General features: G+C 37.8%; 1 protein-coding gene across 1 annotated transcript; it reads right to left on the bottom strand.

Moving 5' to 3' along the window:
- Positions 1 to 205: 205 nt before the first annotated feature.
- On the bottom strand, positions 206 to 17312 carry Crk (Crk proto-oncogene, adaptor protein). The gene is made up of 7 exons (XM_028317500.1): positions 16836 to 17312; positions 12791 to 12913; positions 11547 to 11799; positions 6181 to 6309; positions 5056 to 5169; positions 3804 to 3899; positions 206 to 3372 (listed from the first exon to the last, which is right to left on the bottom strand). Exons 1-7 carry the CDS (start codon positions 16883 to 16885, stop codon positions 3265 to 3267), a joined length of 873 nt encoding a protein of 290 aa, XP_028173301.1. The 5' UTR covers positions 16886 to 17312; the 3' UTR covers positions 206 to 3264.
- Positions 17313 to 17350: the final 38 nt, after the last annotated feature.

Below are 17350 nucleotides of genomic sequence, written 5' to 3'. Positions count from 1 at the left end.
AATATATTTTTGTAATGATTGCAATGAGTAATTAAAAAGCAAAAATAAAACATACAAGTTCTTTCTAATATTTATTACTAATTGTTAGACATAAACTCATTAAAAACAAATTACCAAAGTACATGACTTAAAAAATGTACAATAAATGTAATTTATGACACGCAATCTCAAAATATATCCAGATAATGTTTTCTATACAATGATAATAATATTTGGTGCATTTATCGCCAATCCTTACAATATTATAAGCAATATAATTTTAGTCAATACTTGCTATACATTTTTGAGATGAAATGTTTTAATTAAGCACTTAATGAAGTTACAAAACGAAAGCATAATTATGTAAAAGTTTTGTGTAATAAAATTCACTAATAAAATATATAACAGAGCTCTATGCACCGTTTTAGATAGTTATTGCTTTCTGTCAATGACAAATAGATATAAAACAGACTCGGGGAGTAGAATAAAAAATATACCTACATTGTGCATTGCGGGTCTTTAACTCTATTATTGTTATAGTAAGTCTATTTTTTAATCGGTTTATCCAAAAATACTGCACGCTATCATTCAGGCAACAATCGACATTATTATTGATGTCTAAAGATGAAAATTGAATACAAATGGTTCCGGTTTGGATAACTAAATTGAATACAAATTATGAAGTGACAGGGGTATAATAATATATTGTATCCAAACTATAACTATTAAATTACACGATTAATTGCATTGCTCATTGCACTTTATTTCCTTAGTCTTACTTACTCAACGTTGAGCGTATTCAATCTTGTAGGGGCAAAAAACCTATGTTTAGACCAGGGCTCTTTCAGATATCTAACTTGTTATATCTAAGTGAATTGCACGGTCACTTTTGTTTGCAAAATAGCTCCTTGAACAAATACATTAGCTTGACGTTTATTGGTATGATATTAGGGGAAAAATACCACGAATACAAAGTTTGGTCAAACACTGATCGGAAAGAGACCCAATTGTTTATTATTTAGGTATCAAAATCAGATCGTTTAAATTAAGTCAATAGTATATCGGTTAAATTTTGAATTATACATAATGTATAATAATAAATAAATGACACAATAAATGGCTAAACCAACACTATCAAATACACTTAAATGCAGAAATCGTCCAATTACATTGAAATGTGTAAAACTAATAAAATATTACTTTAATTTGTGCTTCAAAGTAGATTAAATAGCCATGATTTAAATACACAATAATGTAAAAGTACATAAAAGATCTTACAAAAATTTCTTATTCTGGTAAATAAATAAATGATGTACTATAGTTGCGAATAATGTCTAAAATAAGCATAAATTTTAATTGAAAATGAGCTCTACCTATAACGTGTTACGGTACAAAATTGAAAAATATCTATCCCGTTAGTGACTATTCGATGTACAATAATATTATATCGCAAATACCAATTCCTTGTTAATAACAACGCTAATTTGTAACTTTAATAACATTATAATAAGTTTCAAATTTAAACGTTAAGAAATTACAAGTTAGTACAATACACATGACCATAAACTGACTGAATATTTAATTTCAAGCTTATTTTTCAAACTGTGTATATTCAACTTCTAAAAAAATTTTTTTGTTCATAAAAACGCTTCGATGATTTTTTCAATGTTACATTTTATCATTTGGAATAATCATCAAAAATCTTGTCGTACTTACTTGATATCTCTAAGAAAACTTAATCTCATTTTTCAAATTATCAAGTGCACGAAGCACCGTCATCGAAATAGAAATACCTATCACCCTATGTCAATGATATAAACACTTCATAGGTTCTTTAAATTCTATATAATATTTCAATTCTTACTCGACGCACATCAAACGTAACATTAGATCTTATTCAATAGATAATAAGGTCTATTCTAAGATCAACATGTAACGCCCGATGTGCTGGTGTAATGGCAAACTGGAAGACCATTCAGTATCTGATTTTGTTTATTTACAAAAATAACTGATATATATATTTATTTATGAATTCTTTGGTATAAAAATATATTTTATATAACCCCTAAATAAAATAAATCGCACTTTTAATTTTGAGATTAGCTTTAAAATAATAGAAGTATATTTTTAATATTAATACAGCTGCAAATTGAGGATCTTTTTATAAAATTGACTCAATATTTTGTTGGTAGAGTTTACCTATAAGAATTCTCTGATATTGTCATCCAAAATCAGATACCGCGTCTCTCAAAATAAATCAAATGGAGACATTTTAAATGATGAGAAAATATATATTTCGTTAACTCTGTAATAGACAAATGTATTTTCTACGGGTGTATATGAAAATAATATTAATAAATTGATAATAGAAGAAAATAAGGGGCAGAAAAAATAACTCACAAAGGCGTATGAGGAAGTTGAACTAACTAAAGACGCATGTTTTGCTTTGTGATTTTAGGTCAAGCCGACCTGTATAAACGGGGGTCATTTATGATCTCACATCGCCTCAAAAGTCCCCTTAATACGCCCCTGTTCCTCCAATGATTGCATTTATTAACAGCTTACAATAAAGCAATATACAAGGCCCGGTGGGCAAAACTCGTTTATCTAAGACTAGAAACAACAAATATGCCCCAATAGACGCCTTTAAAGGAATCTTTGAGATATTTTTGTCATTTATAACTTGAGATTGAGAGCACTTCGCAAATTCAAATATCTTATGATATATTGTATGTATAATTAATTTGTATAGCAAATTATGTAAAGTTCATTAAATGATTTACACTATGTAAACATCAACACAGTAGTAGTCAGGGACGGAATAAGGGCGGTAGCTCGTCCCATTTTATCAAAAAATTTACTATATTCGCACTATAACAAATATAACATTTGATGATTGTATTTGAATTTGTAGTATACTGATAAAAAAAGGATTCAAACCCGCCCATACCCCGTCCAAGACTTAATTTCACCGTCACAAGCGGGGCCCTATGATTAGCACTGCACTGCACCTCTCAATCAAACACTTATAGTTCACGATCTATGAGACTAGCTCAATCATATAAGCCTAGAGGGCTCACTTACACAGAGAGTCACCCAGGGCCAAGCTCAATAATTTGAGTCTAGCGGGCTCACTCATAACTCTGGAGGCCAATGGAGTTACCCAAGCTCAATAATATGAGAGTTTAGCGGGCTCACTCACACCGCATAACTCTGGAGGCCAATCACTGTCTAACCTGACCGCTGCAGGCCCCGCCCTTAGTCCAGCCCTGCCGTGCCAGGCACTTAGCTCGCCGCGTTGTCGTCCAGGAATTCAACGTACGTGAACGGGAAGTGGCCACGCTTCCCGTTCAGCTCGCCTTCCCACTGCCCGTTCATATTCATCTTTATAACCTGCAATTTTAGAGACATTATAAATAATTACGGAATTACCACAAAAAGAGAAGACAAACAACTATTTATTATTTACTTTCACCCGCGGCTTCGCCCGCGTAGAATTTTGTGTCACAGAAAAACTTTATCGCGCGCGTCCCTGTTTCAAAAACCGGGATAAAAACTATCCTATGTCCTTTCCCGGGACTGTAACTATCTCTATGCCAAATTTCATCAAAATCGGTTCAGTGGTTTAGGCGTGAAAGCGAGACAAATTTTCAAACTGAAATCCAGATAAGTCCGATCGCAATCACTTATTCTAAATTTTTAACTTGATAGTTTTCTTCCCAAATCACGGAGAGATGGAAGTGTCCTTTCGTCAATATACAATCCACTATTTATCGAACTTCATCGAAATCGCTTCGCTTCATAAATAATGAACACTAGCTTACCTTAACTATCTCTCCTTCTTCTAGCTTGAGAGCGGTCTTGTCATACGCGTTCGGCACCCGGGTCTGCCTCACTCTAGCCAGGGCTGGTAACGTCCGCTATAAGTAAATAATTACATAACCAAAAATTTGACAATCAGTATCACCTAATGAAAAAGCAACACAGCGCAATTACAACAGAAATACTTTAATCAGATAATAATTATAGTAGAAAGTGAATCTCATCTGCTATTTTACGATTGCTTTTAAATCTGACAGAGAAGATATCGAACGGCCCACAGTTTGGGAATCCACTTTTTTTTTCTTTTGGCACTTTTACGATTTTGGTTTTATAGTTATAGCAGGCCTGTTCATCTCCGCGAGTTTACATCGAAAACAAAACACGCACGATGGCCCACCTACAGGATACTATTCGACAAGGTCTCACATACGAGCGAACATTGACTCACGCACGCGTATTCTTGTGTATGATGGAAGAAAATGAAGAAAATGGTGTACTAAATACTGTGCTGTATTTAACTGCCTAAATAATAATAAAAACACAGAATGTCCTTTTTTAAGTTGCCTCAAGACACTGAGAGGTAAATAAGTAGTTAATATTATTCATGATCATTCATGCTAAATCATGTATTTCCTCCGCCATTAACAGTTTGGCACCTCATGTCACATAATTTTACCGAAGTCAGCCCTATAGCTTCGGCGCAGTGCCGATCACTGACGTTTGTCAACAAAATGGTGCTTGACTCTTGAGACAGGCTAAATTACACCATATTGTTAATGACATTGAGCATACATTTTTTTAAATACCTTCGCGAAGTAAAACTTCTGTACGTAGTACTTATTATTATTCTGTGGTTATAGTACCTATGTACGAAAAATGGAAAAAGTTCTAAGCTCAAGGGCGCTACGTAGCTCGCATCAATACTTATGACTATAATTTGTATATTTTAAAGACTGACAATAGTGACTGAGTTTCTTGCGCTGCGTTTTCTCAGCACTGGCCTCTATTATATCTGGCCAGCATTTATTGTCCCGAAGCAGTGATAGGGTTAATACTGGGACGTGTAAAAGTGCTCTTTAAAAGCCTGTTTGCAAAAATAAATGAGCTTTATTTTTATTTTTTTAGTTCCAGTCTACTAAAGGATACAGTCTGCTATTTGGGAATCCATTTGAACGTTATTTTTTTACGTAAGGAATGCGTAATTTCGGCCTGCGTTAAAAGTAAATATTAATAGTATGGATATTCACAATTTACCTGTAGATTAGTGCTGTGCTGTTGGGTGTGCTTATTGGTGGGCGGGCTGGGCGGATCACCCAGCTGGTTCTTGGCCTCCGACGGCGGGTACGGAACGCCGGAGGGGTCCAAAATCTGTCGAGATAAACATGTGGTTTCAATAAAAAGTAGTAAGAAACCTTCAAAGTGAAATGCGAGTTCATAAACTCGGATGGATCTGCATTTTTTTTTAATCCGACAATATGGATCTAGAAAACTATGAGATCCGCAGGAAAACCAAAGTAACCGACATAGCCCGCAAAATTGTCATAGTGGGCGGGGCACATAGCTCATAGTGGGCGGGGCACATAGCTCATAGAGCTTGGGGCAGAAGAATTCTCGAGTAGCGACCACAGGCCGGTAGCGCAGGATCGGTAGTTTTGGCAATCCTTGGGAAGACCCTTGTCCAGCAGTGGACGTCATTTGTCTGAAACGAACGAACTTACCCTCTGCACATAGGGCACGGATATGGAACCATTGCGCCCCTGGCTGCTGTTTACCATCGGCCGGTCCGTCTAGCTCGCCTGGCTAGCGCGCCGAGCTAGATATAGCCTTACCCTCTGTACACAGGGCACGGGTATAGAACCATTGCGCCCCTGGCTGTAATTTGCCATCAGTCGCTCCGCCTAGCTCGCCTGGCTAGCGCGCCGAGCTAGAAGTAGCCTTACCCTCTGCACATAGGGCACGGGTATAGAACCATTGCGCCCCTGCCCGCTGTATCCGCTTCGTCTAGCTCGCCTGTCTAGCGCGCCGAGCTAGAAGTAGCCTTACCCTCTGCACATAGGGCACGGGTATAGAACCATTGCGCCCCTGGCTGCTGTTTACCATCATCCGCTCCGTCTAGCTCGCCTGGCTAGCGCGCTGAGCTAGAAGTAGCCTTACCCTCTGCACATAGGGCACGGGGATGGAACCAATGCGCCCCTGGCTGCTGTTTACCATCAGTCGCTCCGTCTAGCTCGCCTGGCTAGCGCGCCGAGCTAAAAGTAGCCTTACCCTCTGCACATAGGGCACGGGTATAGAACCATTGCGACCCTAGCTGCTGTTTACTATCGGCCGCTTCGTCTAGCTCGCCTGGCTAGCGCGCCGAGTTAGATAATATAGGCTTACCCTCTGCACATAGGGCACGGGGATGGAGCCGGTGCGGCCCTGGCCGTTGCGCGCCGTCCACCACTGCTCCTCATCGCGGTTGATGACCATCAACCGCTCCCCTCGGCGGAAGGGCAGGTCGTCGGGGTCCTGTAACCAATGTGGTGATTACGTTACTATTTAGGTGGCTGATGAGATCAATGTGGAAAACCTTTGGGGAGGCCTTTGTCCAGCAGTGGACGTCATTTGGCTGAAAAAAAGAAGAAGAAGAAGAGATCAAATACATTACAGGTCTGAGACGTTGTGGTGTGTGACGGTCTGGTCGCTTACTATGGGCCTCATAAGAAGGCTCAAGGTCACCCAAAGAGCGATGGAGCGTGCTATGCTCGGAGTTTCCCTGCGTGATCGAATCAGAAATGAGGAGATCCGTAGGAGAACCAGAGTGACTGACATAGCCCGCAGAATCGCTAAAATCAAGTGGCAGTGGGCGGGGCACATAGCTCGGAGAGCTGATGGCCGCTGGGGCAGGAAAGTTCGAAGACGTAGCGTGGTGGGGCAGGGCTCCACCTAGACAGTGGTTCTTAACCTTTAAGTCATGAGGGACCATTTTACCAAATTTCTGTCTTGTCAGGGACCACCTCATAATCGATGAAAACCAGTTTGACTGCAAAAATCAGTTAAAAGTGGCTTTAACCAAGGTGTGCAAGTGCACTTCGTGGACCACTTGGAATGTCTCCAGGGGCCACCAGTGGTCCGCGGATAGAGAATACAATCCCGACCCTTTTCTGGTCCCGAAAATCCCGGGACTGTACTTGGCTAATCCCGGTATTTTCGGGATTGATATAAACAGGTCTATTTTGCATCCTACGATCTGTTGCGCCTTGACTAGGACCTTGCCTAGATTATACCTTAGCATAAAATTATATAACGATAAAAAACAAACCTAAGGTACGATACGGATACGGACTATACAGGTACGGCCCTAGTAATATCTTTTTCGTAGACCTTAGAAGGGACTTTCCTACTCGGAATACTTCAATAAGGATCCCCTTCTCTTGAGGAACTCCCCGACGGGCTAACAGAGGAATCACCCGATCACCTCATATCAAAATATTGTTGCGGGGTAATTCCCCTTCGGGGATTCCCTGTACGAAAGTATAAAATAAATACGCCAAGCAATTTTTTTTTCGACGTCATTTAAAGAAGAACGGTCACGCCCCATACAAAAAAAACCCAGACCCGACAGAAACGAGACATACCTCAGTTTTTTTGTCATGTCTTAATTAGTTAAATTATATATTTTTTATATTCGAAATCTATGTATAACACCAAATTATTGCCCTTTGTTTTTGTTCAGGCTAAGGTTCAGGCGTCATACAAAAACTAATACAAAATGCCTATTTATCACCAAAATTGGTAAATGTATGTACCTAAATGTCTATTACAGCTGCTATGGAATGTATCTAGGTGACCTGGAAATACAGCCGGATTATACAGGGTGGTTATACATATGGAACGATAAGTGATCTCTCTCGATTATTTCTAAACTATACAAGATATCGAAAAACTAGTTACTGATTCTGAAAGTGCTTCATGAGCTCTTTCAAACGGCATCAATAATGGGTTACAGATAATGGAAGCTGGTAACATTGAATTTTTGGATTTTGTAACTTCTCGTTTCCATCCTGTATAATCCGGCTGTATCTCCAAGTCACCTAGATACATTCCATAGCAGCTATTCAGGTAGGTACATACATTTACCAATTTCGGTGATAAATAGGCATTTTGTATTAGTTTTTGTATGACGCCTGAACCTTAGCCTGAACAAAAACAAGGGAAATAATTTGGTGTTATACATAGATTTCGAATATAAAAAATATATAATTTAACTAATTAAGACATGACAAAAAAACTGAGGTATGTCTCGTTTCTGTCGGGTCTGGGTCACAGATGACCGTTCTTCTTTGAAAGCAAATTATCTGAAATTAAGTATTTTAAACGGCGGCCATGGCGGGAGTATTTGTTAAACATAAAAAAGACAGTGATACGTCATCAGTGTGGAGCAATTTTTTAGTTGTGAAAGACGGGAATAATGTGCTTGACAAATAGTATCAGACGTGAAATGAGCCTGTTTGAAAATGGAGGAGTTCGTGGATATCACTTAGAATTTGCATATAAGAATCTATTATCTATACCTCCAACGAGTGTAGAACCCGAGCGAGCGCTTTCAGCTGCTGCTTTTGTTGGAAATAAATTACGAAGCAGGCTAGGAAGTCAAACATTGGATGCTTTGATATTTCTAAGATTCTATTTCCGAAATTCTAAATAGTGCTTTTGATTTGTATATTTTTTTATTTTATTTTAGTATTATTGCAACTAACAATATTAAAAATATCTTTTGAGTTACTAAGGTATACTTAAGTTTTTTTTTATTAGAACCCCATTCCCACATAAGGCTGATCCCGGGATAGTCCCGGGATCCCGGGATTACCCATAAAAAATCCCGTAATTGAAAAACATGCTCGGGATTGTATTCTCTATCCGCGGACCACCGGTTAAGAACCACTGCACTAGGTGGAGCGACGATCTGGTGAAGGTCGCGGGAGGTGCCTGGATGCGAGCGGCGCAGGACCGGACTTTGTGGAAATCCTTCGGGGAGGCCTTTGTCCAGCAGTGGACGTCTTTCGGCTGAAACGAGCTAGCGCATTCTCAGTCAATGCCTAAGGGGAGGGGTGAAATTGACATTATAATGTGGCAGAGCATACGTGAAGTCTCTATCACGTTTGACGTCTCAAAAAAACCGGCCAAGTGCGAGTCGGCCTCGCGCACCGAGGGTTCCGTACCATTGATTTATGAAATTAAAATTATTATTTTTTTATTTAAGTTATTAGTATGAAAGATTACGCGGTACTAAGCGGTTTACGATTTACGAGGTATTAAAAAAGAACTACTAACTAGATCTCGTTCAAAACAATTTTCGTTGGTAGTTTTTATAGTACATCATATTTTTTNATCATATGTTCTTTTTAGATTTTTCATTTTCTTATTTTAGAAGTTAGTGGGGGGGACCAACTTTTTTCCACTTTGGAAACGTCTGTCACGCAAACTATTCGGTTTAGAAAAAAAGTATTTTAGAAACCTCGATATCATTTTTGAAGACCTATTAGATACCCCACACGTATGTGTTTGATGAAAAAAAAATTTTTGAGTTTCAGTTCTAAGTATAGGGAGCCCCCAATATTTATTATTATTTTTTAATTTTTGCATCAAAATCTTAATGCGGTTCACAGAATACATCTACTTACCAAGTTTCAACAGTATAGCTCTTATAGTTTCGGAAAAAAATGGCTGTGACATACGGACGGACAGACAGACATGACGAATCTATAAGGGTTCCGTTTTTTGCCATTTGGCTACGGAACCCTAAAAAAAACCTCCCGTGCCGCTTCTATACCTCAGGCTTTGATTCAGTTAAGCGCTAGATCTTATAACAGATGCCTTTGACGTCATTAATTCGCTAGCTCTACTTTGAATTTTCATCATGATAAGTATAGGAAGTGACATTTTATCAATATTTTATCTTCATCAATAAGCTCTAACGCTAACATAATTAAATTCTAAATCAATTAATTAAAGGTAAACCCAATTAATTTGGAAATGCAATCAGCAAGGAAAAACATAATAATTGGTGCAAAGCTTTTTGCCAGATAGTTAATAAGCAAAATAACACTTTGTTTTCCAAATAAAGCAAAATAAAATATCCGTTTCATCGCCTAAACTGCTATTAAATGTAAAATTATTTTATTAAACGTTTTTTACTTTATTAGCACGTAATTTTTATGATTTATATCTGTTAATACCTGTAAATTTCTTTTAACGATCTTTTTGCGGCATTTTTTGCACCATATTATCAATCAATTTAATTTCTCAGTTGGCGTGTGAACAACGTTTTGTCAATCATAAATTAATCGAAATTAATTATATTAATTAACTAATACATCAGTGAATGTAAGCCGATTACGCCGTGTATCCAAGAACCGATTTATTTTTACGCAGTCCAGACGTGGGACATAAGGTGGTTTCAAACAGTAGGGTCTTAACATTTTATAACTAGTTTGTGTTGATTTCCGTATAGTCTGATCGCCGAGCACGTAGAATTTCGTCCAATGACCCCCAAGCTACCCATCCTTAGCGCTTGCACACTCACTGCGGGCGCCCGTCGCGACAGCAATATAATTACGCGCAAGCGGTAAGGATGGGTAGCTTGGGGTCATTGGACAAAATTCTACGTGCTCAGAGACCGGGCTTTAGTAGAGAATAATTTTACAATGAAGATCATCTTGATTCTGGTACGATTTCTTTAACTAGGGATCAGTTTCAGTATCTTCGACAAGGCCTGTAATTTTAGAGATTCAAACTTTCCTTTCTTGTGCTTTCATCAACCTTTATTAGAAGTATTGTTGTGTCTCAAAACACGTTACATTTTACATTCAAGATGTTTTATCAAAAAACAGGTAGAAACGAAGCCTCTAAAAACAGCAGTTAACATGGATATTAAAAACTTCGTGGCAAGATGTCTAAAAAAAAATCGTAGCGACGCGATCGTTAGGACACATTTTGAGTTCACCCATCCAGTAGTCAAAACGAACCTACTGATTTATTTTCTATTGTGCATTCGAAAAGAATATGAGTGATCTGCTGAGTCATCGTCAACCTACATTCATTCCATAGGAAGTCTAATATTGGATATAACATCGGAAAAGTTTTAGCAACATGCACTATTTTTTTTTGTTCTTATTCAATGTGGTATGCAATAAAAAGGTATTATTATTATTTCTTAATTGTTTTTTAATGAAATTAATTACATCGCGTTGTATAGTCAATTAATCATTACAAAGTAGTAAATAACTTTTCCTTTTACAAAGTTAAACAACACAAACTTTCACTATTCAAATAACTCATTATTTTTTTGCTGATTAATGATGTTAACATCAAAAGCGAGTAAACAGATACAAATGAAAAGATGCTAGCTAGAAATGTTATAGTCTTTTATATTGTGAGTTTTGAAAGTTCGATCAATTGAATTCTAATAAAGTACACAGCGAGAATGTTTCTGACCTGACTGATTTTCAACTTTAAATTATTCTTTTTGGAAGAATATGTTTCAAATCTTTTGAGGAAATTCGATCTGTCAAATAGACTAGTCATGGTACGTTAAAATCTGGCAAAATAATCTAGACCCAAACAGCATATAAACATAATATATTTTGAAATAAAAATAATAATCCAAATAAACAGAGAAATACGAACGATATTCACACAAATTACTATAGTCTAAAATATCCAAAGTTCAACATAAAAAAGGTTGCCATAAAAAGGATACTCACACTACCATCAAAGTCGAACTTCGCTATCACCAACTCCAATACTTGGTGCGGGGTGGGGGGCGGTGGAGCGGCGGCGCGCGCTCGTGCCTGCGGCAACGGCCTCACCAGCGGCGTGGTGTCCAAATAGTGGAGGCGGTAGAAGGACAATAGTGACGGCATATCCGCGAATAGCTGGTCACCGATCCGGTACCTGACCGTGCTGTCTGATGATACCACGCGGTTTATTATGTAGTGGGACACTCTGTCGTCTTCCCTGTGAGACAAAGAGTGGGTTGAATAAATACATAGCCTTATTATGGATAAAGGGACAATAGGACCAATAGTGGAGACGGTAGAAGGACAATAGTGACGGCATATCCGCGAATAGCTGGTCACCGATCCGGTACCTAACCGTGCTGTCTGATGATACCACGCGGTTTATTATGTAGTGGGACACTCGGTCGTCTTCCCTGTTGGAAAAGAGTGGGTTAAATAAATATAGGCTTGTTATGGATAAAGTGACAGTAGAAGTAATACAGATAGTGGAGACGGTAAGACAATAGGGATGCGGGCGTCAAGCCTAGAGGCTTATAACGACATTCGGGCTTGAATTTGTAAAACTAACAAGTACATTGCCTCCTGTTGTCAGAATTTATCTGCAATTTATGACAAACGCCTCCATTTGCATGGCGGGATAAGAAGTCTGGTAATATATTGAACGTATGTTTTAACAAGCCTGCTGTACAACCCACATTATTTTCACTCTTGCACAAAATGGTACGGAAGACGGAACCCTTCGAGTGTGGGGCCGACTCGTACATGATACAATATTGGCACACAATACTCACTCAAACATTGCTATGAAACATAATATATTACAAAGGAGACTCGCCTTTAAATTTTTATCATCTCTTGTTGACAAGCGTAATTAAATAAATCGTTAAGAGCGAATCTTATCGATTTTAACGATCCATAGAATTTACAATGTGTTCTCGTTTGGGTCCCGATCGATTGTCCATTGAGTGACAACGTAATAGCTTATTGTTATTCATCATATAAATTAGTGTACTGCATGAATTTGTTGTATAAAGCTAGTATATGATTTGCTAATACACTTTGAACCTTATCTTCTAAGGCCCAGAACAGACGGGAAAAGCCTGGATGCGGGCAGCGCAGGACCGTTCATTGTGGAAAACCTTGGAAACATTGTCCATCAGTGGACGTCATTCGGCTGAAACGAACGAACGAACGAAGTATCAACTCACCTGACGCATAGCACATAGTCCCCTTGTATAGTCTTCGAGTCTCTGACCAGGAACACGCCACTCTCAGTCTCGTTCAGCAGCAGTCTCGTGGCTTCGGCGCGCGACAGCTCGCGGAAATACCAACTGCAAAGGATAATAAACGGTAACACTTCAGCTGTAGGCTGGATTTTGAATGGACAAGGATACTGGAAACGTTGGGACTATGGTCAACACAAAGTAACTCGTACGTGCGAGTTCTTAAGACTCCCCGAAGAGCGGAGAGTCGCAGACTACTGACTTTTAGGCTGGTTTGGTTTAGTGTCACGCGGACTGTCAGTGCGGATCGCTCCGCACAGCCGATCTGTATGAACTGCTAGGGAGCGGAGCGGTTCCTCCGGACCGCATTACTCTAAAACGCTCCCTAGAAGTTCATACAGATTGGCCGTGCGGAGCGGGTCCGCACCGGACGGTCCGCCTGACACTAAACCAGCCTTAGTCGGCCGTTGGGCCCAATTTCTTTTTTCTATGAAGAATCGGCGGATACCAAATCGGTGTAATGTGCACAGTGCACTTTCATACATGTGACTTGACTTGACTTAAGGTCCTATGTCCCCTAGATAGGGCAGAGGGCGTCCATACATGTCCATACTGATTAACAGCCCGACCCAACCAAAAGTCGGTGGACTGCGCCTAGGCTTATGCCACGGGATTCTTTTAGAGGGGAAATTCATATGACGGGACTCGTCGCCAAATCTTGGATTTCGAATCAGCTCAAGATGAATGCTTGGGTTTGGATCTTCTTGAGGGGCCTTGCAGAAATAATAACTTTTCCGGTCATATCATTCGTGGGACATACAGCATTCGATGCCAAACATGCCACGGACCTTTTCATGTTGTGACGATGGACGACGCACATAAGGGCATTTTATTGATTAGCCGGTATCTAATATCTAAATTAGATTTTTTTCTTAATTTAGCGTCAATAGGTGCATTTGTTTTCCTTTAAATATAATAGTAATTTTATTGGAATATTGCAAAAATCTTATCACGCAAATTAAATGCTAGTAGAATTCGACAATAACGCCAATTTTGCAGAATTTTCCTTAACATGGTCGATGGTCGCTAAGCCAAGGTTTTAAGCGCCGCACAACGGTTACTATTGCTTCAAAGTCCATTAGAACCAAGATTTAGACATACGGAAAAAACCTTGTTTACGAAAATCTAAGACAATGTCAAATTTTATTTTAGTAGGTATCGTCTTTGCTTTGATTACTGCGGTCAGTAATCTGAGGTATTGAAATAGTTGGTACCCACAATTTTCTGCATCTATTACCATAAAAAGATGATTAACATCTTCATCAAAATTAGTGTATGTAAGCTTGAAGTTTTATATCCCTAGAATAACATGAGAAATGTTAGGTTGCCCATAATTGATCAAAGATAAGCTGATTAAAAATGTTTTAAAAGTGTTTCACTTAGCAATGTGCATTGCATGTTTTCATGCCAGTAAACATCAAAACATGTGGTGTGAAAATCCAATGAACAGCTTAAAGAAAAGTGAAAGTTCTAAAACATTTACAGAAACTGTTTATTTGTTCGCAGAATGTTTCCAAACACAATTTATTCATTACACTACTGCAGTTCAGCCATTACTGAACTTTTTTTTTTAATAAAATTTAACATTTACTTGTTTTCACTTTTAGTGGAAACAATGTTTTTAATTAGGTAGTTTATTTTAACTTTATGATTGTGAAAATAAGCTAAGTGAAAAATAATAAGCCATGACTGATTTATTTAGAACTTTTAGTTTTAATTATTTTAGAATGTCCATAATGACATGGAAAATAGAGAAATTGCATGGAAAATTGTAAAACTTCTTTTTTCCATCCAGCTATTCAACAGATGTCTTTCCAGTCATTTCGTAATAAAAAAGACTCGTCATGAATTGTTTTCTCATTATCTTGGTAGGTTTCAGGTTACATTTAGCTGCTTCAAAATTGTAAAGTAACCCATGCTCAGTTCAGAACTAGCCGCTTGTTTATTATTAGAGTCCATCAACCTGCTGAAACCAGGACAGCTGTAAAACAACGGTTTACTGCTCCACTGAGACTTCCTGTGTGAAAACCTGCTTACAACATTACTACTTTACTACTATTAATACTTCAACATTATGGTAAACAGGCACATTTGTCATGGTGTTATTTGTTCTATGCTAATATATTTTTAAGAGTTTTAAGTTTCTATGTATCTTATTCATTATAAGAAACTTCAACAAATAGAATATGTTGAAACTTTGGTAAGAGCTGGCCTTCTCACAACCTATTGCTATGAAAGATACAAAAAAATTGTCAGAAATCTGCTTTTATGTGGTTTCTAGAAAATAAAGTAGAAAAAAATACTTTGTTTATTAACCCGGCGTCAATGACGCTGGGTCATATTGACCCGAGGCATTTTCAAACGTTCATAATTTTTTTTGCTTCCATTTTGTGGTTCCAGCGTTCGTATAGCTGGAGATACAACCTCCCTAAGTCCATTTCGTTAATTAACTCAGTGTGACTCCGCTTGCGTAGCGAGATACACAGGCTTCAAATTAAAACGGGTCATTATGACCCGGCGTCATCGGTGGCGCGGTGATTTTTTGGCTTACTTTTATTCGCTTATTTTGTGTTCAGTGCTAGGTTATGTTGTTATTTTTTAAGTTTTAGTCAAAATGACTTTGTAAAACGACCCAGCAAGAATGAAGCGCTGCTAGAATAGTCGGATTCCGAGAGTGAAGAATTTCAGGCTGTAATAGCCAAAACTTAGAAATGGCAACGAATGTGAAAAAGACGCAACTAAAGTGGACTCAGTCTTCGGATAATCTCGACCTTGCATTAGTACGACGCCGGCAAGAGCGTCATGCCACATTTACATGCCCAAACCATTTGATTACATACTGCACCAGTTGCAGCAGTTCCATGGCTCTGAATGATGAAGTAGAAGCCTGATCTCATTGTTTCTGCATATAAGAAGTTAATTTTATCTCTTTTTCACTATATATAACATTGCTGATTCCTATAAATACTAAAAATCTTTACCAAAAACAAAAAATATTGACTCATTGTGTTTTTATACATGATTTTTTCATGTTTTGTTTAAAAATTTATAAAAAAATTATTTATACTATGTATTAGTATTATTTTTGTTTTATTAGCTCAGTAAAGAACCCTATAAACATAGACAGTAATTAAAATTAAGAATACTTGTTCAATTTCGTGAAAAATGATCGATGAAGTATGGGTCAATATGACCCGGGGTCATCGTCTTTGCAATTATTTTCACGTCATTGGCGCCGGGTTAAACAAAATATAATAACTTATAAGTAAATATATTTAAAACATACAATATTCGTAATATCTATGTCCTCAAACTATTGTTAATGTATTTAAAGCTAGTTTAGGTAATAAATAACTATCTGCATGTGAATAAAGTCATGCAGAAGTAATTATACCAAGGCATTTGATTTCTCTTAACAAGGAAAATGCTATCAAACTGCAATGCAAACCCTAAATAATGGTTTGTTTATTTACTCACAAGGATATTAGCGGAATTACTACAATGTTCAAACACAGCTTCAGGATAGTAAATGAAATAATAGTTGTGTATAAATAGTACCTCTAGACTACCTAATAGTAAATTTAAAACAATTCCTGTCCCACAATAGAGGGTCCAAGATCATACAGTTAAAAGAGGATCACCATGTTTTCATCGTTAAGACGTTCAGTACTAAACTTAACTCTCTGAATTTTATATTATTAAAAAATGAACTTGTAAACACCAAACTGCAGTACCATCTAAAATTGAATGCTATGGATGGAGTACTCAGGTAAAGTGTGATTTATTGTCTAGATTTATAATAACTTAATTATTTACGCATATCAAAATAATACCCGATTGCTAATACGGAATAATTGTGTAGCGAATTCGAAAATAATATTAATTGACTCAGAAACAAACACTTCAACAGGAAAACTATGTTTCTTGCATGAATGGACTTTTGATTTAGTAATTGAGTTAATGGTTGTACCTGGTCATGTCATTGGGGTCAAAGGAGACCCCGATCCCTGGGTTCGCCATGGTACAGCCGGATCCAACACTACACCCAACACAACTTCACCGGGGCATCGCGGCCGGAAATGACTTTAGTCCATTATTTCTCCAGTTCCACCCAACCTACACCTTCACAACTCACACCTAACCAATGCTCAATTCAAACACTACAAATACACCCCACGGTCCCACGTTTTCAACACGAGATAATTAAAATTTGTTGACATGTATTTTTCTAGGTGTCATCAGCTAGCACCATTGATGTTCACATCAAAACACATGTTTCCGCAATCGCTGCGTCTCTGAATAATCACCGCTTTCACACGCACGCCTTCCCAACTGACTTAAAGACGTACAAATACAAAATTATCTATAATTAAACCAAATTATAAATAATTTCACGGAATCACACACGCGAAGAGTTTAATGAATGACGCATAGACAAAATTTAACTTTTTATTTTTTTGACGCATAATCTTCCAAAAAGAGCGT

This window comes from Ostrinia furnacalis, unplaced genomic scaffold (assembly GCF_004193835.3).
Source record: "Ostrinia furnacalis isolate ACB-3 unplaced genomic scaffold, ASM419383v2 OfSCF6287, whole genome shotgun sequence".
Taxonomy (NCBI): Eukaryota; Metazoa; Arthropoda; class Insecta; order Lepidoptera; family Crambidae; genus Ostrinia; species Ostrinia furnacalis.
This window is presented reverse-complemented; position numbering and strand designations above follow the sequence as displayed.